The 24,165-nt window shown below is 41.2% G+C and overlaps 2 protein-coding genes across 3 annotated transcripts; one reads left to right on the top strand and one right to left on the bottom strand.

Moving 5' to 3' along the window:
* Positions 1-1,642: 1,642 nt before the first annotated feature.
* Positions 1,643-6,009, bottom strand: Serp (chitin deacetylase-like protein serp). Its single transcript, XM_070657429.1, has 5 exons — positions 5,596-6,009; positions 3,954-4,358; positions 3,518-3,839; positions 2,943-3,242; positions 1,643-2,850 (listed from the first exon to the last, which is right to left on the bottom strand). The coding sequence occupies exons 1-5, from the start codon at positions 5,642-5,644 to the stop codon at positions 2,322-2,324; spliced, it is 1,605 nt and encodes a 534-aa protein (XP_070513530.1). The 5' UTR covers positions 5,645-6,009; the 3' UTR covers positions 1,643-2,321.
* Positions 6,010-13,872: 7,863 nt separating this feature from the next.
* Positions 13,873-20,040, top strand: LOC139103379 (uncharacterized). 2 transcript variants are annotated; one of them, XM_070657973.1, is made up of 4 exons: positions 13,873-14,106; positions 18,170-18,391; positions 18,528-18,826; positions 19,596-20,040. In XM_070657973.1, exons 1-4 carry the CDS (start codon positions 14,101-14,103, stop codon positions 19,891-19,893), a joined length of 825 nt encoding a protein of 274 aa, XP_070514074.1. In that variant the 5' UTR covers positions 13,873-14,100; the 3' UTR covers positions 19,894-20,040. The 2 variants fall into 2 exon arrangements, with proteins under 2 accessions (XP_070514074.1, XP_070514075.1); XM_070657974.1 differs by having other exon boundaries at positions 13,876-14,106; positions 19,599-20,040.
* Positions 20,041-24,165: the final 4,125 nt, after the last annotated feature.

Genomic DNA, 24,165 nt, shown 5'->3' with positions numbered 1-24,165 from the left:
GTATTTTACCAAGTTATCATTATTTTTCTCTCATTCGCGCGTTTCTTTTTCTCCGATCCGTAGATGGAGAGTAACAATAAACAGATCCGACGCGACATATTCCACGTTGCTTACTTTTTCGCGATTCAATTCCAGTTTTACCGGTAGAAGTTCGTGCGCAATCTTGTTATAAATAATTATACATCCCCGTTCGCGAATTTCCAATTATTCGCCGCGCCTTTAATTACCGACGAGAAAAATACTTGAAATTCTCATCTACTTCGATTCTTTGCTAATTAGCAGGCGCTTATCAATTATTGTTTAAATAACAAAGATATGCAAGTAACACGCGCTGTGATTCTTTAAGAATTCAATAATACGTAAAATTAAAATGATAATTAGCAGCTCGCGATAATTTTTTTAGTAACTTGACTCTTAAATAATCTGGAGTGTTTTACTCTCGAGATTTGGAGCGCTTTCTTTGGATTATCGCGTTTCTCTGTAATCATGGGAGGATCGGGTCGTCGTTAATTTATCGCGTCATCGATACCCGCGGCGACGAATCGAATTCAGATCAAGGCCGCGACAGTCGAGACACGCGAGTAAGATTTTCAGAGCAATTACAAGACCGGAACAAGCTCCTCCGGCGTGGAGCGTAAATTGTAATATGATCTTGCAACTGTGCGTATACGTGCTCGCATTTTATTTTTCTCGTTTATATTATCCATAAAAATTTTTAACAACCCCGCTCGGTGCAAATTAACTAATTGTAAGATAAAAACTCGTCTTTAAAAGAAAATTTTTTTTTATATTTTTTAATTCGCGATTTATCAGCGAGATTTTCCTTCGATACGTGAATGTCTTTCTCGCAACGCGTTGGTATCATCAGACTTTAATGAAGTACATTAACTCCTATTAACTCAGAACGGGCGCGCTTTGAAACCTTGCAGGAACGCGGCTCTAATGATGAAGTAATGAGAAAATGAATGAACGAATGAATTATCGTTTACACCAATGCTTTCGCTTTTTTTTTTTTTTTTTTAATATATATATCTTAGAAATACATTCTCTCTTTATCGCTTTTGAAATGACGGTCAAGTTTGCGAGGCTTGGTATACTCCACTTTTTAATTATATATCGAATGATCGTAACGTAGATAACGTACGTGCAACGAACAAATTAATAGGGAAAGGAATAATAAAACAGATTTTTTTTGTTTTGTTTTTTTTGTTTTTTTTTCATGTGTGATTTCTCAGAGTCTTTTATTTTAATGTTCGAGAATGCTACAATGGTAGTATCACTTAGTTTTACAAATATACACATACGCAATATTTAAAAATTTCATATATATATATATATATCGACAAACCCTTAAAAATAAGGGCATACTTCGAATCGGGAAACGATTGATTCGGCGGTCTTTGAAAATTATTTCTCGGAGCGAAAAAGGAAGTACGACGAGAAGAAAGCGCGGCGATAGATCGATATCGGTCCTGGCTTTCATCGAGGAATCGGAAATGTGATAGAGCGAAAGGAGATACGGTTATGTTACATATGGAATCCCACTCGCGGATCGCCGCCGTCGAAAGATCCGCGATTTCTCCATCTCGGGTTCGGGTGGCAACATTTTGCTTTTGCTTCTGCCGGTTTAGAATGATATGCGCGCGCGGCTCTCATCATCATTATCATCGTCAGCGATCGGTCAACATAGACACCTTGAAGATTTCGAAAACGTTGTTCTCGAGAATCTATCACAGATTACTGGCGCATGACGAACTTTATTTTAATCACTAGCTGATAATAAGACGCGCGCAAGGAAAAAAAAAATTGCAGCGATCTTCGTTTTATATAGCTTAGAATGCGAATTTCAAGTATAATCTGAAGACAAAGGGGAAGTTAAACGTTATTGTTGATAGGGGTATCTGTAAATGCGAAGCAAACGGAGCTTCATTTTACTCCATTCGTCTTTAATCCATCAGACTCCGTATTATTCCAACTGAACAGAACTAATCATCACAGATACGTTCTCAATGATAAAAACAACGAAAAGTATTGGCAACTAAGAAATGGTCACCGGAGTCTGACGGAATAACGACGATTCTTCTCCTCGTTTCTTCTGTGTATTTAGTCGCCTGTTAATCGCCGTCTCGAGAATCTCGGCGATGCTTAGCTGACTCGTTGACAATTCACGGCTGCGTCGTAGTTAAACCGCGAATATCCGTGACGTGTTTTAACCGTCGGGTTGAAATACAAGAAAAAAATGATCGGCAGAATCGAGGAGAAAAGAACAGGAGGAATTTGACTTAGACAAAAGAAAAAAAAAATAGAATGCGCTCAGTAGTTTAGAAGAAACCGTCACCGGTCGGATCGTTCACCCAAGGGTAGTTGTTGGGACAGCGCACGCAGGTCTGAAGGTTGATAGTCTCGCCCGGTACCTCCTTCGACGTAAGTTTGCACGTGTGCGGTACCCAGCACGCCGGTGGTCCCTCCACCGTGCACTTCTCTCGCCAGGGCTCGAAATTCTTCGATTCCGTGATAGTGCGCGGATTCTGGATCCACTGGATCACCTGAGTCATCGTCACGAAAAAGACGTCGTTGTGGCTCTGCAGGATCTCGTCGATCCAATAGAGAAAAGCGTCGAGAAACTCGGGATTGTTCTTTAGCCAGGCAGCGTGGAAGTAGAGGCCGAGGGGCGCGCGATTCTGTTCGTAATGCCGGTCGAAGTTGTGATTGAGGAAATTGTAGAATTGATCGCCGGTCAAAATGTTACTGCACGAGTCGACCATGGCGCAACCGGGCAGGTATTCGTCGTTCTGCGGATCCTCGCGGCGATCCAGCTCGTTCATTACCATTTCCCACACGGCGTGCGATCTGCGCGACGATCGGTTTGATTAGAATCGAAACAATTTTTCGTTAAATACGCGAGAGCTATTTTGCATTTGCATTTCGAAGTCGATACTTGCCTGGTGGGGCAATGCTGAAGATTTCCGTGACAGCGATGCGGCATCCTAAAGTACATGGTGTACGGCCATAACGGAGGGTTGTTCAAGGCGGCGGTAATGGTAGAATCGTATAGGAAGGCCTGCTCCTCCATCATGGTGAATTGATTATTTCCGCCTACCCGCAAATACGGCGCCCTTACGCCGACGACGCTGTTGTCTGTCAGATTCGCGAACTTCTCCGCGATGATCCTCATGCCGGCCATCTCCTTGGCCCAGTCGTCGACAGTCGCGTCCGACCAGAAGCGCTCGTCATCGTTGTGCCTTGCCCCAAAGTTGTCATGTAAACATCACGTAGTGACCGTGTTCTATTTTTTAACAATTATGACTATGGTCATGAACGACATGACATGACATGACATGACGCATCGTAGGAACAGGAGTACTCGTGAACCTGCTCTTCTCTGGGAACCTTGCGCACGAGAACAGCTTTCGTCGTGGTAACTTTGCGTAGAGTATCGAGTTGGGGCAAATTTTTCTAAATGGCATGTAAATGAGAAAAAAAAATAGCGACGTTATTAAAGGGAGTCGATACTTACGAGATCGAGTGGACGGCGATTTCGTGGCCTTTTCTGTGCATCTCCTGGACCGCGGAATAATTCGTGTACTTGTGCGACACGAAGAAAGTCGCCTTGATATCACAGCCGTTTGGATTCTTGCGCTTGCCGTTAAAGATTTCTTTGTAGAGACCGATGTTGTTATTATTTATGGCGTCGTCGAAAGTGATGGTGACCATTTGGGGTACGTCTTTGCCCGGGAGATCGCCAGGTATCGTCGTGCCGTCCTCCGAGCAGAAACAGTCGGGCAAAGTACACACAGAGGGATCGCATGGTGGAGCTCTATTAGGATCATTATCCATATCTAAAATGTCCAAGTCGAAATCAAGTTTAATTTTCTCGCGCGTTAGGAAATTATGCGAAGACTGCCACTCGATATATATTAAAAAAAATTCCGTTTTACATAACGTTGACTTACCGCAAATATTCTCATCGGAACCGTCGGTGCAGTCTTTCTCTCCGTTACAGAAAAGACCTCTTTCGATACAAGATCCATCACCACACGCGAGATAGCCGTCTTGGCAGAGTGGTTCCTCGGTATAAAGCAGGGGCTTGGCCTTCCGCTCTTTGTTCTTCAATTTGCAATTATTAACCGAATCCTTCCAGTCGCAAGTCTGCTTGTCGATATCGAAGTACAAGCCGGCCGGGCATCTTATCGCCTGCAAGCCGGAACTCGTGCACTGTATAACGTCGCGGCAATTGTCACCCTCGCCCGCGACCAATCTGAACCACTCGCCCGCATCTTTGTCTTTGCAAATCTCACTTTCGAAACTCTCTTCCTTCTTCTCCTCCTGCCGTTTGACTCGAATAGCGCTCGAATCCTCTGAAAGTAAACGACATCGTTTTGCGACGATAGATCTTATCCGTTATTAATTACAAGCTAATTACAGTTAATTATTTTTATTTCATTATAAATTATACGTCTCGTTGTTAACGAATTCGCTTCCTCCATTCTATTTTAATGTAAAAAGAAAAAGTAAAGTAACAGAACGAGTCTTATCTGGCGACTTTCGCGAGCTTAAAAATATTCTCGTTAATTAATTAATTAATTAATTAAATTGATATTTTTTAATATCAATTTTTAAACGTTTTTAAAAATGGGTGAACATAGCGTGTCGGTACGCTCGATCCCGTTGGACCTCCGGGCTCGCAAGACCACTTTGTAGCAGAGCGTCAAACAGGGAAAGTTGTGCCCCCACTCGCATTATTTTCAAAGGCTTGGGGCACGGTAGTGACGTCACTCATCCGGGACTGACCGGATCGAGAAGCTTTCACGCTCTAATCTCTTATGCAACTTGTCGTCCCGATGATCGGCTCGAGTATATTAAATTATTCTTCCTGTCGCTACGAGCGTTACTCGTTTCCAATGTAAAAAGAAATAAAAAAAGAAAAAAAAATTTTTTAAAAAAACGAAAACCAGCTTTAGAATCTCGGAATGGAAAATACAAGAATAGACGAAGAAAATGTCAAGCGCCAGATTGCAGTAGCACTTTCGCCATCTTGAATGGCTTTATACGATTTCACGTGTCCACCTATGCAATACTCGAGATATTTCTTATTACGCTCTATTTAATTACGTCTCGTATATTAATCTTCGTAATTAATTAGAATTGTTAGGTATCATGAGACGCAGTAGTGTCTTTTGTGTAATCACTTTATCGTCGAGCGTTCATGACATCGCTCGATGAAACGCGACACTAATCTTATTCAGCGAAATGCAACTACAGTTACTCCTTGTCAGAGGCATTTGGTCTCTTAATCACAACGTCCACGGTATCACGGATTATTTTCAGCAAAATCAGATCGCAATTTTTAATAAAACCTCGTAATAAATATTTAAAAACAAATTCGAAGAAGTAAAGTAAACAAAAAGTAATCAATCATTTATTTAGAGAACAAAATTTGGTTCAAATTTTATAAATCACATAAATCATTTTTTTTTACGCGATATACGTATAATGTTTAATAATGCATAACAAACTCGCATACTGATCGAAAAAAATATAATAGTCGCACATGTTGATTAACGCGGAGCGAGACCGAAAAAAATTGTTACTCACCGGCAAAGGTAAAAGCTGCTACCAGGAGCAGCACCAAAGAAGACCTCATGCTCGTTCTAACCCTCAATGGAGAACGCAGCTTCCTCTTTCCGTCTCCGTTTCCTTGCCAAGAGCTGTTACCACCTAATTTTTTTTATCCCTCAATCACTCCCATTCAACTGACGAAACACTACCCAGATAAGGGACGAAAGAATTACCGATCGGGATGATAGGATTGCGAAAAAAAAGAGAGAAAGTTAGAAAGAAGGGCTCTAATTTTGACGAAGGGAACAAGCTAGGCTTTAGCCGCGAGACGCCTAACGGCGATCTTCTTCGTGTAACGGCTCACAGGTCAGGCGAGGACGAGTAACGCTTTCAGGGACACGGGCCTAGGTACCGTTCACGGACTGGCTAAGGCCCGCTACTGGTCAGGCCTTATATTGCCACCTCCACGAGGTGCAGAATCGATCCCCTCTTTTTCATCTTTGAGTATTACCGCCCGCGTAGATCGTCCGGTGATCCAGGAACGTATCGAAACTACCGAGACACCTTGTTTTTTAAGACAATTCGTGCACATATCGTCGCGAGAAACGTAGACTTGACTAATCTTAGAAAAAGCGAGAGATACGTCCTTTCAAGCGCCCAAATTACGGATTTGATGGTTAATCATTTTTATCGCCAACGTGTGTTTAGATTTATTTCTCTTCTTGCGAGCAGCATCATGATCGATAGGATAATTTTTTTTTAATAGTATCACGAGAATGTGAGATAACGTTAATAGTATGAATTTTTTTTATCGCTAAATGCAGATTTAATTCTGGAAAGTTATATGAATTGAATATTTTATTAAAAATGTTCCGATTTATGATTGTCGTTAATCGCATGTTTGTTTGTAAGAAGAGAAGAGTAATTGGTCAATAATTTCCTGACGACATGAAGGTACAAGGTACAGCAAATCATGTAGTGTCGGTAGTAAGTTTCAAGTGTGAGCGACCTCGACCTAGGAACATAAAGAGAAGTATTCGCGTCAATTTATCTCTTGTATTTCATGCATTCTCTTATAAATTCCCGTGCAATGCGGTAATATATTTTGCTAATCGCATCTCGCGGTTTTATCTTCATTGCCGTTAATTGAAAGTACATAAATTAACCTCAGCGACACGGAAATTTATGACGATGATATAATGACGATAAAATAATCGTACGGCCGATTGTCACGTATAATAAAATAATTTTTACAAGGGAAAGAATGCATGTATATACATTTTTTAAAATCCTTTAAAAGTAACAGAACTAAAACTGTTGTTTTATATTTGCCAATTTTTCGAGAATAAGATATTTTTAAAACGTTTTTATTTGAACCAAATTATCAAAGCATTGCTAGTATTAAAAAAATAAAAAAATAAAAAGAGATTACATTAATGAACTAAGAAAATGACGAAAGATGATGTAAGTTCGTCAGGGTCGAAAGAATAATGACCTTCGTTGGCTTAGTATTGCAGGGAACAAAATCAAAGTACACCTTCGAGCACGTAGCATTTCGAAGATAAAATTGTAACGCCAGGATTTCAAAGTTATTAATAGTCATTGCCCGAGGAGCCGTCGGAGAAATGACGATGGTATTTGCCGCATCGTGAATTCAATTAACGATCTTTAAACGTTTCTTAGTTTATCGGCTTTAAGCCGCAGCCGGTCATTTTCTTGATAAAGGATCGTGTCCTCGGATTGTCGATTAAGATTCTCTTTGGCGTAGCGACGAGATGTTGCAATAATTCCAACAATTCAAATTATCCGACGAATAATTCGCAACGGGCGAGCTAAAGTTTGCAACACCGAGCTTTCGCACATTTTACCTTCCGGCAATGTCGTAGAGTAGCCTTCACGAGCGGTCGGAAATCTGAACTACCGTGCATCGGCGGTCGAGTATGAACGTCGAGTGGAAAATCGGGCGTTACCCCAAGCGCAATTCGCTGGAAAGTCGTGCGAGCGATATTATTAACGTTATCACTAACGTCCGATGATTTTACATAATATTTGTTTATATCGATCGACAGATCGCGAAAATTTACCTGCACCGCGCGGCCACTTTCTACGATGACCTAAGATTTTTACATAACGCCGAGAAATGAAGCGAATAAATATTCGTTCGTCGCTCCTCGCTATAGTTACGTTTATTTGCAATATTATTATACACGAATGGAATAATATCACGTCGCGTTGCGCCGCACCGGTCTATTACGGCCATTACGGTCGTCTTTGTCGATCTGCGGTCGAAAGTGAAACGATCATTGTATAGTTTTATTTGTGGACCGGGTGCCGGTTAATGATAGACCGATAGATCGAAATATCACAATATCGTGACACACAATCAACTCTCGCGAAAGCGGCGCTGCCTCTCGCAATTCCGCGCGGCGCCATAATTACCCGCGGGCGTCGTCCGGGCAGATCTTCTTTTCCAAATGTCAAAGCGAAAGAAAGAAAAAAAAAGAAAAAAGAAAGAGAGAGAGAGGAGGGCAAGGGCTCGTTTGGCATTTTGGACGGGCCCGCGCTCATTGCACCATCGTTGCTGGCTTTCGACATAAATGCCAAGCGGTGCTCGTGAATCTCTTTGCGAATTCCGGCGTGGATCATTTTTCGCTGCGAGTCTGATGACTCGGCGGGAAAAAAGCATTGTAGACTCGCGCGCGAGAATTTACCCTTTGTCGATTGCAAATTCCGTGGTGGCAATGCACGATTGTGCACGTGGTGAACGACGTTGACGTGTTTAACTATTTTTTTTTTTTTTTTTTTGTTCTTAATTCATGAATACGACTTTGGTGTTTTAATTATTTTTAAACTCCGACTTTTGCTCAATTTAATAATTGTACCCTTTGTTTTTATAACATCTTTTAAATTAAAAAAAAAAAAGAAAAAAATGAAACAACTCGTATTTGTCGGTAGCATAATGGATATTACGCGCCTCTCCATATGGTGCAATCCTCGACACAATGTTCACTGTACAGTAAACTCGAAATCGCTAGAAAGTATATATCCCGGCCTAGTGCACGGCTACCGCAATAAATGCAAAACAACTTAATATCAGTAGCTATGTGATATTTACTTCGCCTTTTCTGCGCGTCTCATGGTGCCGACGTTACAATAGCGCGCGACTTTTTCCGACTCGATCCGCAGGCAAGTGCATCAAGCTTCGTCGCCGGGATCCACACGCGCTAGGAATTTACCCTTTGCCAGATATAAAATCAGCGACCGTGCAAAATGCCACTTAGCTTGCCTAAGTAGCGACGCGAAAGTATCGAAACGCGCCATTATTATCGTTGAATTACACATTTAACGACATTGTTACCGTCGCTCGTTCGGCGCGAACGTTTTTTTTATTTTTTCTGAAATTTATTACGCGCTGCGATCGGCCTCGCAGGTTGTTAAATCATTCTCGCGGGACGAGAAAATATTTTCGCGGCGACGGGAAGATCCTCCCTCTCGGTGCCTAGATCTCTCGGATCACGAAGTTCGCGATCCCCGGAATACGGGGGATTTCGTCCGCGCTCTCGCTCGCTCGAGTAGGTGGTGAGCGCGGAGGATGCATTCACCTCGTCGTCGAAAGCGTATTGCAAGTTACGTTTTCTCGAGTGCAGCGATGATTCACGTAATTGCGAATCGCCGAAGAACGGAGCGGTGTTCTTTCACGGCGGCGGGCCGCCACTTAGAGCTCTTAGAAAGATACTATAGATCTTATCAATCGAGAAGGTCACCTACCCGATTAAATCCGTCGCAAATACACTCAACGACGGCGCGCCTTCGAAAAACATTAGCTAGATCTAATAACTATCATTACGGAACGTGAATGCGAAATTAATTTGTCACGGAGTGACAATTGTCGGATCAAGTGAAATTAACTATGAATGATTCAGAATATCGTTTTACATTCGTGGTAACGGCGTTCGATCTTGTTTAGTATAGACGTATTAGTATAGACGCGTAGGGGGATCTTCAATGAAACCCTCCAGGGGGAAGAATTTAGATATACGTTCGGAATTTTCAATTCGATGAGCGACGTAAGGTCTCCGGTGACCGATCGGCGGGGAGACATTTATGTTACGAAACGATCCCGCACCGTGAACCTTGAGATGGAGGCGGCTGATCCCTTGATTCCCCGCAAATTCATCGATCCTTCTATCGCGATGAAAGGAGTGAGTCTTTCGGGACAGATCGGTGCGGCCCTGACGTGACATATGCCACGACGGTGAAAGGAAAGGAAAGAAGATACGAGGCAATGGTACGCGGCGGGTCGGTTAGGCCGCCTTCGACGAAGCCTTCGAGGCGGTGAGCTTTCTCTGCCTGCGGCCACAGCCGATCCCCGCTGCAATTATTTTATGCACACCGTATAGGATCGCTCGCTTTTACCTCGAGCTCCATCTCTCGTTGATCCACCACATTTTGTAGATCCCGAATCGTTGATCGCGGCATGATCGAGCGAACCGCAATCGACCCTCTTGCAGATTTTATTTTGTTATTTCAAAGGATTTTGATTTAGACGATTTAATGACCGTAGCGATAGACGATTACGTGACGAAACGTATTTTAGAAATTATCATGGAAATATATACGTAGATATATTAATTGAATTTGTATTAATGATCATGCATCGGTGTAAAAGTCGAACAGCTGCTGCCATCGCGAATCGATCATCGAGGTCCCTTTTCTTTAAATATTTGTAATACTTTTCTACCAGGATTAGAATTTTTAATAACACTGGACAGACGTCCAGGACTCAGAAATTCGTAAAACTCACGATTAGATAGTAATTATTTAAATAATAAGCTCAAAAAATTAATCACTCGAAATAATTTTGCATAACATTTTTTTTTTTTTGCATATAGTATTCTTATTATATTTTACCGTAGCACGAATTTAATAACAGAATTTGCTCGTTACATACGCACATGGTGCACGAGCACGCGACAACGTTAAAGTCTGGTGTCAAAATTAATCAAAACGAGGATGGAAATGGTCGCGATACGTGCACGACTTGGCAATGCAATGAGACTTGATTAATATTTCAAGTTCCTTGCAAAACGCGGGCAACGGCAAACCGCAATTTTCTGCCGCAATAATAATAATAATGCCATAAAATAAACGCAACGGGTTTGGTAATATCGTCCTTGCGGCTATTTACATCGATCGGTGGTCGACACTTGCATAAGCTATGAAAATTCAAGCAACGTTTATACGCAGTATATGTAACAAATGCGCGATAACAGAAATGTATATTTAATATTTTGCCGGCAGGAAATCGAGAAATTGCACATGTTGCGCACCGTTTCGTTCTCCTCCCCTCCCGTTTTAATTTACGTGCGTCAATTTAATTGCGTATTACGGAAGAGCGGCTGAAAAAATCATTCCACAAAACTCGGCATCTTCTAAGACGAGTTATTTATATTTTCCCCCGCAATTGAGACGGATGAAAATAGAAAGTCTTTTAGAATCATTACGTGCTGCTGAATATTCAAAAGTCCGTGCTCTGTTTCACGAGACAGGGTAGGATTTTGCATGCACACCTTGCAGAACGCGTGGTTTAGTTCGTGCAGTTGACCGAATGGCCTTAGTTAATCTCGCCCGCTTAAGCGCAAAATTCCGCTTGAGCCTGTTCTCGCTTTAGACCGCATAAACGCCGCAATTTCTCTTTTCGTTCATCGCGAAGATCTCGTTGATCTCTGCCGTGGTTAAACATTTCAACTGAATCCTCGGACAATTTAATTTGACAGAACATAAGACGACTTTTTTTCTGGAAGAAACATTTGAGCGTAGATAATTAATTTTTTTTTTTTTTAATAATATAAATGAGTATTATTATTAATTATTAAAATTGACATGAGTGGAAATTGTTATTAAAATTTACGAGATACGCACGACTTACGTATGTTGTCTTCGAGATATATTAAAGAATCGTATGTGATCAACCGAAAGCGTCATATTTATCGATCGATGATTGATAGTACATCTCAGTAAACGATGCACATATTTGCAAGCGCCTACACCCTTCAGATACTCATCCCTTCCGACCGCGAAACCTTGACTGTCGATCTTTAAATCGTCTTGAGGTTAAATGGGTATCCTCGTTGGTACGTCAATTTACCGGATGCGAACCGGTCTCGGAGGACTTATGACATATCGATCACGTAATGCGGTGCGCATTACGCTATTGACAACGTCGAGGCAACTTAAATGATATGCGATCCCTAATCTCCCTCGAAAAAAAAAAAAAAGAAAAATCAATCATTTTTACATCAACGCGTTAAATAAAATCTCGGACCGCTGAGCGAACGCAACCGATTTCTTTTCGTCTAATAATTATTGTTAAATTGCGAATTCGGCTCGTTTATGTTATAAATGGCGCATGACGAGACAGGCCGCGCACAATTGCGTTGCAGTCGTATTGCGTGTGGCGCATCCGCAACCCTGTTTTGCCTGCGCACACGGACCGGTCGGGCTGTCGGGAATAGGTGTAGGTATATCGATTTCAGCGGGGTCAAAGGGGAGTCCGGAAAATCGTCCTGCACACACGAGGCTCGCTAGCCGCCAGCGTTAGAAGCGGAACTTCCAGAGCCGCGTACGGTCGGCGCTCACCCCCTGCCCTGTACGGCCGGTGGTGGTGACCTTGACCTACGGGGTTCCTGCCGCGCCGGCGTCGCGTCCTTCTCGTCCCCGTCTTACCTTGTCGCCCCCTCCCCCTGCTCTCTTCATTCGATTTATTTCGCTCCACCTGTGACCAGCGGTGCATCTGATCCGATATCTCTTGCGCCGCGATAGTCTACCGACCTCGGGGACGCATCCGGTTATTGAAGTCGATGGACTGGGAAATCGAAGACAGGCCGCGAACTCGATCTTACGGACGCGACGAGCTACCGAGGCTTCCGCAGGTGTCCTCGCGTTTCTTTTTCGACATTTCGATAGGACCTCGGGAGGAAATCTTTTACCTGTGTTTTACAACGTACTAGAGTAAACGGAGCAGAACGCACGGAAGGTTTCGCTGCCGCGCTCTTATACTCTTATGTCACCGCACGCGGGGAGTTTTTTTTTTTTTGTTTTTTCTTCTTTTTTTTTCCTAGCTTATCTTGTTTCTTTTTCCTTTACCTCCGTTTCAGTGCATTCTTCAGACGATACCGTTCTTTGCAATCATTTATTAGCGAGCATTCTCGTCGCTCGTCGCAACAAATCCTTCCTTTTCAAAATTTTTATTGTTCTCCTACAATTTTCTCGCGCTCTCGCGATTTTTTTTTTCCTTCTTTAAGCAACGCGATCACGTTCTTTTCACACACCACCGATTTCTCCATTTCTACTTTCAACAATACTAATAGCACCCTCCACTACCCGTTGCGGCGACAGTTTGGCAAGCGCAAGGATGCATTATTCCGAACTTTTATTCAGATACCCTTTATCGGGTCTTCTCACGACATAATAAATTATGTCCATTCCGATCTTAACTGCCGTATGCGGCATTGTTATTTTTTATTCTCGATCCGATTTGGCTCTTGACGTATCATTAACATTTTCTTTGCATTTCTATTTGTAGATATTACTAAAGTGCGATATAAAATTTTTTCTTTCCTACGTCATATTATTACAATTATATTGGAATCAAATATGGAATGGAATTAAACAAATGTTTAATCGCTATTCGATCAATGTTTCAATTGTTAGGCGTTCGATGATCTATGCGCATTAATTAAAATTATTACTTAAACATTTTCATTGCTTAAATTAAATTAACATTTTATTTTTCGCTTCGATAAGTTATTTAAGATAATTAAAAAATTAATTATCGTAATGGTATAAAAAGCTTTACATAATTCGAAGAAGAAACCGTTTAAACGTGAACAATTTAATTAAAATCTGTAGACGTACGCGAATAATTTTAAAAAATTAAGCGAACGCGGAGCTCCAAGTCTATTTGTAATTCATACAGTTAGCCGTAATTTCACATTATCTGCAGCATGAAAGAAAAGTCCATTTAGCAAGACAGAATTAACGCAACGTAAAGCTACACGTTCAGGAAAAGAAAATAAAAAAATTAAAAAATTAAAAAAAAATACACTAAACAGGTAAAATAGATAGAATTGTTTTTTTTGTTTTTTTTTTTTAACGAGAAAAGCTTCGCCCAAAAATTGGCGTCAAGCGCTCGCCGATCGTTCGTATTCATATGCCTGCGATGTAGAGCTCATCGGCCCGCATGCCCGATAAGCGTCGGCCCACCGCCGCTTTCCATCCCCCGACCGGCAGCGAAAACAACCCTCCGTCTATCCTCCGCCACCTAGCTTTTTACCCCTCTCCGTATCGCGGCTGCCGGACCACTGGCAATCCCCGCGGGGCGAAGCACACGGTCCTCCCGCGCGCGCGGCCGGAACCAGTCGCAGTTCGAACCTCGAGGAGACCGAGCGTGCCCGAGAGCACCCTTTGCAATCCTGGACCACGTAAACGAACGTCGTTTCCGAGGATCGTGTCGGGATCTTCTGGCATGCGATCAGGAGCATGCAGGTAGGACCCCACGCTGTCAACGACCGACGCGACACGCGCCCGTTCCACTTGGTGGATACGCGAGCTTTTCCGTACGCGTTCGTTGATCCCTTTCCGATTTCACTTCGAAACGATCTGCAGAAGGGAATTTCTAAAGGTGGAATACAAACATGTAGAAGTGCTCTTTGGCTCGCTAATTGAAATCGATCATTAAGCGCAGTTGAAGGAAGTGTTGAATTCTTTTTTTTTATTTTTTGTTTTTTTTTCTGTGATCGATATTCGCTGAAATTAGTTCGTGAAGTTATCGTAAAGTATTCCACTGGTCAGTATATAAATTGGTTTCGTAATTAGTTTCATTCAAAATTTAGTCGTTTCTTGTTTGAGAGTTCATCGACATCTCTTATCGAAAGTCAACTAAGAAGCATACAGGTGGGTCGGGGAGAATGTCCTAAGCGATTGATTAATTACTGTTATTTGCAATTCAACCGTTTGATATCGCGGATTAAAATCAGCCATTGTGGTGCGCTAAAATAAATTAAAACTTGATTATATTTTTTTTTTTTTTCCTTGCAATCTATATATATAACGGTGTTGAATAAAATTACATCGAGGTAGCTGCTACGAAAACTTGTTGAATTCAGTTCGCGAGCGGCAGGTCGAAAGAAATTCAAAAGGTTGATGTAAACTCATACATTAAAGATAAATGATTATATTTTACATGAGAAACTCTTTACGGTCGCGTTTTATTCTCGTTTAGTTACGTATTACATCGCGAAATTATCGAGCTAAAATATTATTTTTATGATAAATATTATTTTAATCACATGTATTCCTCCTTGTATACATATTTTATAATATACTTGATTGGCGTAGGCGGGATTAATCAATCGAGAATTTGCGAGAACGTAAAGCTACCGTTCGAAGAACATTTTCATACGCAATAAACGTGCGCGGAAGTGTATTGAAAAGTATCGAAAAGTATAATAGTTCCGAGTAAGTCTTTTTCATTTAGTCGGGACGCAGGCATCGTGCCAGGAAAACGATCACCGAGCTTTTTTTCTTACCCTCATCGACCGCCGACGCGTGCCAAGGTCGTACAAGAAGACGAGATCTTACAGTCATGGTCACGAACAAGCATGTCTCTTTATGCAAGTTGTGCGAATCGGTACGCCGTCTCGGTGTTATTAACGGTCACCCTCCTTCGAGTTTCCAATCGATTAGCTAGCATCGTAATTCATTTCTAATGACCTTTCGGACCTCGGGAAGTACCACAAAGGAGTACGTAAACGTGAAAATTTTATTATTTTCCTTCGCGTAAAATGTCGGATCAAATAAACAATGCAAAGTATGTGTGCCCTTAATTAATAATCACCCACGGGGAAACTGACGTACACGCGACGCTTACGTTACTTTTCAATAAAATAAGGCGCCCCCGAACATATCAATTCTGCAAGTATCCGTAAATTATTAGCGAAAGTTTCGGATCGTGCCGCGAATGGCGTGATACACGTTACCTTTATTACCGCATTTCATGGCTGATTAAATTAAGTAGATTCGGAAAAAATGCATTACGAGATTTGCACGGCGAAGTTTTCTCGGAAAGAACGACACGAATTTACTTTAACTTGCCGCAAGGTTGTTTGACTTCGTAACTTTCATGACTTCTGTTTGCGTGAATTGTTTAAATGTTAAAATACGCAAATACTCGAGCACGCTCTGGCCATTCTGAAGGGATTTACAACATGCAACAGTTCAGGAAATTAATTAAATTCCACTTTATTGTTATCATTTTTTCGAAATTCGTCAACGGAGGTATCTGTAATGAGATGATAAATTTGTTTTTCGCCGAGTGCTGAATTAATTAGTTGCCGAAAATCGTCGCGTAGTTTACTTTATCAGTTTTTTCAAGACCTCGTATGCTCATATGCTCGTTGATTTCGAATTAATCGAAGCCGGAGATGAGAAGTTAAAACTCCAAGACACTTTCGCGGTTGTATTTTTCGCACGTGCAATCTCTCGCGGTCTTTCGCTCGTTCGCGGGGTTTGCTGCTGGTCAATTTGGAGTGCCGCCAAGTTCGCATCTCGCTGCTTTCATTCGGCAGAAGTGAAGAAAGGAAAAAGAAAAGCGTTTACACATCTGGCACTCAAGCTCCGCTCGAATATGACCGAGCGCGAAATAACGCTCGATATTTTGCGTCGCGCTTCTCGCGGCCTGATTCGATCGGGAGATTCACGACTATCGCGATCAACGTCGGTCCGAAAGATCGTTTTCTAAAAATGAAACGACGTTTCTTCAACCGATTAATTTTATTTGCCGCTCGATAAATTTATATTATTAACAGAAAGAAAATACCGCGTCCGCGATAATGTTTCCTTGTAACGGAAGCACGTTCACACTTTTAAGAAAAAGACTTTGCATTATCGATTCGAACACCGAGCGGTCCCTCTCTACGACTTTTAGCGTGACTCGGAATCATTTCGTGAAAGTAGTAAAGGGAAAAAAAAAAGAAAGAAAGAAATGTTTGATGGGTTTTGCTTAGCGCAAACATTAAAGATCGGCTTGTAGTAGAGGAGTGAAAAAGAGAGAATGCGAACACGTCGGACATGCGACGCGTTCCCAACATTTTCGTTTCATCTGCGACTCGCTCTTTTGTCCTTGCTTTATCAACGGCGTGATAATTAAGTTACGTGTTTTATTTCAACATCGCGACGGTATACGTACATATTACGCTATATTTTAGGCGACCCTTTGTCGACACACTTCCTGCTCGCACCTTATCGATCCATTTCAATCTCTTCTGTAACCAACCCTTGGCCATATTCTCCGAGGGGTTCGATTTCCAACCTTTTCCTATACAAAAAAAAAAAAATACTCGGATACAATAGGAGAAAAAAAAGAAAACCTATTACTTTTCATTGCAAAACTATTCCGCAGGCAACGTATTTAGAATTATAAAACGAGAGTAAAGGAAAGGAGGATACTTTGGATTTTAGAACAGGCTACGCGCTTTTCAGCGCTCGCACTTCCTCTCGTTTGCGCCTTATCGATTCATTTTGCAATGCTTCTGCGGCTTGCCTTTTTCTCGCCGGTTTTTTGTACAGTGGGGCGACCTTTGCAAGCTCGCCGCACCGGAAACTAGCTACCCGTTTATTCCCCAGTTGCAGCTCGTCGGTGAACATGCGCCCATCCTGCGTGAGCGCGACTCTCACGCGGCGAGAGCGAGGCATTTTGAACTTTAAACCGTATTATTATTATCCGTCGTTGGACGCCGCAGGTTTAATAAAAATCAAGCCCGTTCGATCGGCGGACTGAGAAGCCCTTGCGACGAATAGCTTCGACGTAAAAAGGCCGAAGGTGAGCCACGAGTGAGGGTAGGAATAATAATTCATTGAGAGGTTATGAAAAAATGACAGATCCAGATTGCGCTTTACGTTTTATTTTGGCGAATTATAAAGCGGTTCAATAACGTAAATATCACGCGGAAATATTGCGCCGTGGCGTCGGTATTTTCACGTATTTTCTCCGTCCCTTTTGTTTCTTTCTTTTGCTTTTCTTTTTTCTTTTTTTTTTTAAGCCTCATTAGGATGAAAGTAAAGCTCTCGGCGGCGAAACAACTGTGTATCGCATCGATTAATCTACTCTTGAAACGCGACCGTGCCTAAAAATATTTCTTTTCAATATTTTACACGCTAATATTTAGCCGTGAAGGACTGGCGTATTATGTGGCGCAAACGCAGAAAATGCTTGTTTCGTGCCACGACGGCATTACCGAGTTTCCAGTTGTGATATTTATTATCGAGAGTCATCGAGCAGCTAAAAGTCGCATGGCGTTCTCACACATACGATACGAGCCTTCGTAACATTTTACAGTCGATAGTTCTAAGTGCGTGTCACAAAGCAACAGAGTTTCAATGTCGCTTATACATATAGTTCAGATAGTTTTGTTAATTAAGTTATCTTATTTCGGCGTCTTCGAGCCAATTTTAAATCCGTGCGGAGAACAAAGAAAAATGTCGCTTACTCGTAAAAGAATATATAAGCTTTACCGACGAGAAAGAATAGAAGAACAACTGAGTTGTTTAGCAGAAACCACTGAGAGAGCTGGGTTTGTGCCTCAACAATGCCGGGGCACCGACGAGCAGCCTTGCCATCGCCGAGGTCTGCAACGAGACTCGCGGTGGGCTTCCGCTTCTTCAGGTGTGGCCCAGCGATTCGCCTAGAGCCGACGTCGACGGGCAGGCCCAAGTTTTCGTGTTCCCAGACGTGCAGGAGAATGTCAATGACAGCGGCATCGAGTCCATTCAGGTGTGAATTTTTACGCAAGGCGGTCGGTCGATACGTTCTTGTCGTTAGTAAAATCTCGGGCGAGTTGGTTTTGCGCCCCGCTCGCCGCCGTGCCGCAAAAGGGTGCCGTAAGATAATTTTATAAAATACGTTAAAGGCGTCACCGTCGCCGTGCGGTGCTGCCTGCAACAGTCCAGCAATGACGCCGCATCAATCGCGTCGCGCTAGCCTGCTGCATCCGGATCACGCGAGGCTGCAGCTACCCTACCTTCATCACAACCACCATAACGCGGCGCCAAAGAGCCCCCCGTCGCCGGATAAAACGTCCGTGGACGGGGACCACGAAGACCGGCCCGCGCCGTCAAGTCCATCCAATTCGACCACTAGCAGCTTGCGATCGATGCCGAGTTCAGCAATCGTCTCGATGCACTCGCAGGATAGAAGACGTAGCAGCAGGTATTTCATTTCGCTCGATCAATCCACCTCGATCAGTTCACCTCGATCTTTCATTGAAGTTTATTTTTATTCTTTTAATAAAATTACGTATAAAATACGAAAGAAAAGGGAAAAAGAATAGCACAAAAATAAAAGAATAAAAATTATTATTTATTACGATAAAGAAGAGACGGTAGCTTACTTTATATTGAACGAACAAAATTAATAATATTGACGTAAGAGAATATTATCGTGATTAAAGTCTCGATGCAGTTACGACGAGTTTGACAGTTTTTCTGATTTGTAAAAATATTAGCGGTGCGATTTTATTTATCTTTCGACCTTGTCCTTGGCCGATTATACGCGTTGTGAGGCAAGGTCCCCGAGATCCGAACGGCTGAAATAATCTATTTTGCGAGGTGCATGTTCCACGCCGGACTTGGTCTTGACTCGTGTCAAGGAACGGCCTTGACACGATGCAAATATATAGAAAACCCGTCAACGACAATACGACTGTGAGCTTATCCGTATGTACGCGTACCGGTAGTTCGTACTTGTACGAGTCCTCGTCGCAGATTCCGAGTGAGGTTCTTTCTACGACAAGGACCTCGAGCAAATCACTTTTCTCTTTCATCTGGAGATCAACCGCGTCCCAATTTCGCTCTTTCCCTTTGTCTTTTTTTCTTTCCTTTTCCTTTGTTAGGCGACAATCAAACCGCTGTAAGAATATAATTTGTAATACGTAATGTATCAAGTAAATTAAAAAGCTTCTATATTCTTTCTTTGTCAGCAGATATAGCATGTTCGATGCTCTGGATTTAGAGTACGCTCTTTTGAGAGCCGCGGCACGTGGTTCCGTGGGCCCGTATTCTTTGTCGGAGTCTCTTCACAAGTTAACCTTCACCCAGAGCTTGGCCTTTCCCGCCCTAGCGCGCGGCCTTGCCGCCAAGCAGAGTGTGCCGAGCGGAAGATCCCAGCAGCCCACGGAGAGCGGGCTGAACGCCTTCGCCAAAGTGGTGACCGCGATGGTGTTAATGCTAGTGAGCGTGCTGGTGTTCGGTGTCGTTTACAAGTTCGCTAAGACGTGAGGCTGGCTGCTGGCACCCAGCCGATTTCCTGGATCGGCGCAGGACAGCAATCGTTTGGGTGCCGGCAGCTCTTTCAGTGACAATGTCTGATTCGGTTCGAATAAGGGTTTGACTTGCGTAAACAAAACTTCCCCCTTCCCTCCCCTCGAGCGAAAGAAAGAGATTGAAAAACTGACGTACGAGGCGCAAGATGTTGCGTGAAAAATCCGCGTCTTAAATGTGTGAATGGAAATTAATTAAAGGGACGATACGCAACTTATTTTAGAATGCAATCGGCTAGATTGTGAAAAGATTTTATACGATATTTTATTGTCTTTGTCGCGTTACGATGTATGTATTTCAGTACTTAATACAGAATTTCAGCGAAGATTACGCTGCCACGAAATAAAACGCGAAATTAGTAATGAAGGGCATATACATAGATATATAATATTATCGATAAGTTATTTGAATAAATATGCGAGTTAAATTGCATATACGTATAAGCATAGCAAATATATGTATATTGCGAATATGCATAAGTAATGTCGGAAATGGTATTTGGCAAAAAGTTTTGACGTGGAAAACGTGGAAAAGTTACGTAGTTCTAGGAACATTATAGAATGCATAATTGCTGCGGTTTATTATTTTGAAAACAGATATTACACGAGGAATCAACAGAGACGGTGGTTTTCACATCGACGAGTGCGCTCTCGAACTCGAGTATCTCGGTAACGAATACAAATTTATATTTTAAGCTGCGATTTTGTCTTGAAAATATTTCCACGTCGCTTTTTACAGTTCTTTAAAAACTGGAGATAGCAGAGGAAAAAAATCCCATTAAAATGTTCTTCGACGAGTTTCACTACGCGTTAATAGACGGTAACTGGAACGAAGTTCTTGGTCAATATAAGTCGGATTGCAATCCGAGAAGAGAACGATTGTGGGTCGAGCCATCCCTTGAACTGTCCCGCTTAGTAACATTCGAATGAGATGCGCTTTATGCATTTGAACGAACGCTCGGAATCTCAATCGCGACTTTAATCGCTGTTGAAACGTAGATTCTCGTGTTAAATCAACATCGAACGACCGCGAATTAGATTATCGTCCAGCCGTATCTTCGGAATTATGTCTCTGGTGTTTTTACTAAGACAGCATCTTATCAAGATAATTCTCAAAGCGTCTTTTTTAGGATCACCGGGGTAATTGTGCGTTATTCCTGGCCAATCTTCGTTGCTTTGCAGTGCCTTGTCCGTGGGTAGAGTCGTTACCTCGCACGGGCGTTGCATGCAAACGCATATTTTTTGCGAATTGTTTGAAAATCTCTAACGACTGTCCAAGTGCTTTACACAAACTTTTGTCTGACAATCGATCGGGATGAAGCTTACTCCCGGCAAAATTAAATTGTAATATTAAACGCGACTCGATAAAATTCCGAATTCCGGCCGGAAACGACGAGCCGCGACGGACTAAGCAGCTTCTAACGATTAAAAAAGAAAATAAAATAAAATCAATGCGAAAGCAATTTATCGTTTGTGCTGTGCTTCGTCTCGAACACGGTCGAGGCTTGAAGCCGAATTGAAATCCGATGCGACACTGAATACCTTTACTCAATTGCGATCAACGTTAAGGTTATCGTGTATTTTTATAAAATCTCATCGATCGTTACGTCAGTAAATAAAAATAAACCTGACTCGGTCGTTATATAAATTTTCTCATTAGAAAACGTTTTTGAAATAATACATTTTCTTTTTGCTCTATTAAACATTATTAGGCGCGCCCTTCGCACGTATCATTTACTCTTCCTTTTTTACGTTAAAAAAAAAAAAAGACACATATAGTTTTATATTAAATAATATTTAATAATGAATTACGGCAGCGATTAGATTTCGACATATTTTTAAAAATAAGATCCTAAAGTCAGTTTTGATTCGGTTTTAAGCACATAAAAGTTCAACCATACATCTTTGAGCTTGTTTCGTACAGCCTAGAAAGAGTCATTTGTTTTATATGTAATATAAAAAAATATATATACTTATATATATTCATAATCGTATGCGTGCGCGCGTTACGAAGGCGTATCTTCTTTATTTCGATGTTGTGCTCTATACGAAGCAACGAAAAGTCTAAGAATAATTCAAGACTTTACTTTTTTTTTTTCTTTTTTATTACATTCTAGCACGATGCATACGTACATAATGTAATGCTAGCGTGTTGCACTAAGATGTATGTAAGGAAAAGAAATTTATTTACTTCCCTTACGTGATACGTGACGCACACTTTGCAAATGAACCTCGCAGTGATGTTCATTTCGTGTTCGCGAAACGAAACTAAAATTGATAAGAGCCCTTATATCGCATTCTGCTTTGCAGCTCTTCGAAACGTATACTGCCCTAAATTCTGCTAATAATAAACATTGAAGGAACTCTCATTCACTAATCTAGAATTTATATCAACTGTCAAATTATAATTCTCGGTCTTCGCAATTTTTTGTACCTCTTCAATTTTCAAATTTTCCAATACATTATGAAATGTTTTAAGAAGCACATTTTCAAATGCTATTTAAATAAAAAAAAATTTAATAAAGTTTTATCTGAATACTTCGGTACTTATGCGAAACAAGTGTAGGTTATATCGAGACAGAAAAAAATAGAAATTAAAAAATACAGAAAGAGAAGAAACGAGAATATGTAAAGGGTAGTTAAAAAAAAAAAACTGACCTACTTAAATTATTCCATAGTTTTCTCATTTTGACGATATCGATCGACTTATGCAACGATAATAAAGTTAACCGAAAAAGAAATTAATGTATTCCATTTGTACAAAGTCGAAACTTTTACGAATGTTTTATTTTATTTTTCTCGTGTGTTTAAATAAGAAAATTAATAAAAGTAAGAAATGGAAATTGATTCTGACCGTTACTTAATAATTAGCAGTGGCGGTATACGTTTCGATACTTTCGTACATCCTTATATGATACCGTTCTGTTTAAAGATCTTTTCTCAGCGTCTTGTCTAAGCGTCGGCCGATGTCTACCGTGAAATAAAGGGTCGATAGAATATAATTAAAATTGTTGCGCGTCGAATTAATCGTGCCAATACGTAATCGTGTTCGTACAAAAGCGTTTTCCGATTTCAACCGTCTACGTTAAATATATGCCGCTTGGAAAAATGTAACTACCTTCTTTTGATCGTCCCATTTCGCGGGTAAATAACTTTTCTTTCTTCCAGCAAAACGAAAGCGAATGAAAAATAAAAGAGCTAGAAAATTATCAGCCGACGACAGCCGCTTTAATTATACCTTAATTTTTTTGTAATTTAATTTTACGTAAACGCAGCGTGATAATAAGAATTTTATAATTACGAACTAATGGAATAATTTAAAGGGATATATATTTTTTTAGGCTGCGGGAGTTGGTCAATAAAATCGTTCTCTTTCGTTAATTTCATTTTACTCTCTTTCACAAAAGTTTCAGAGTTCTAACTTTCGAAATTTATTTACAAAGATATTTAATATCGTTTTTTTAATACTAACATTTGCTACTCCTTGCTGTCTTTGATTAGTATAATCCTAGACACTTAAGAGATAAACTTGATTGTGTGAACCAGCTGAAAGAGAATTGAATTAAAAAATAAATTAGTTTTGTTTGAAGATGCTGATAGAAATTAAATTTTATTCATGTATATATATAATAAATATGTATATAGGATGCCTTCTGATATTCTTGATCGTTTCCTCAGCATTTCTAAAAGCATCTTGAAACATCCTACATACGTACGTAACGAGTCTGAAAATAATAATCGATTAATTTGTTTTAGTTCGAGATAAATTAAAACTTCCGCGTCGTTTTACTAGGCCAATCGTTAAACGTTCAAACGGTCTTATTTTAAGGTTATCTTTAAAGAATTTGATAACAGAATCTCGCTGGTTCTATCTCGTCCGTTTTATTTCTCTGCAATAAACTCCAGGTAACTCGAAGTTTGTTTCAAACACCAGCGATCAGCAACAAAGAGTCTTAGATGTAGTTCGAAAAGATAAATCTTTTGGCTCGGTCGCAATGAATAAATTTTCAAAGGGACACGAGCAACTGTTTGAAAGAAAAAGAAAAAAAAAAGAGATACCATATTTTCTCGTAGGCAAAGGCGCCATTTATTATCTCGCCGACGCAGGAATGGGGTTTTTCGCGTAGCTTCACATGTCATCCTCGGATTTTTGCGTGCAACTGCGCCTAGCACGCTCGAAAGTCGATAGTTTTACAAGTTTGTTTTTCTTGTCGCTTCAAAATTTGCACCC

This window comes from Cardiocondyla obscurior, linkage group LG06 (assembly GCF_019399895.1).
Source record: "Cardiocondyla obscurior isolate alpha-2009 linkage group LG06, Cobs3.1, whole genome shotgun sequence".
In the NCBI taxonomy this organism is placed as follows: domain Eukaryota; kingdom Metazoa; phylum Arthropoda; class Insecta; order Hymenoptera; family Formicidae; genus Cardiocondyla; species Cardiocondyla obscurior.
The sequence above is the reverse complement of the archived record's forward strand: the minus strand, read 5'-3'. Positions and strand labels throughout refer to the sequence as shown.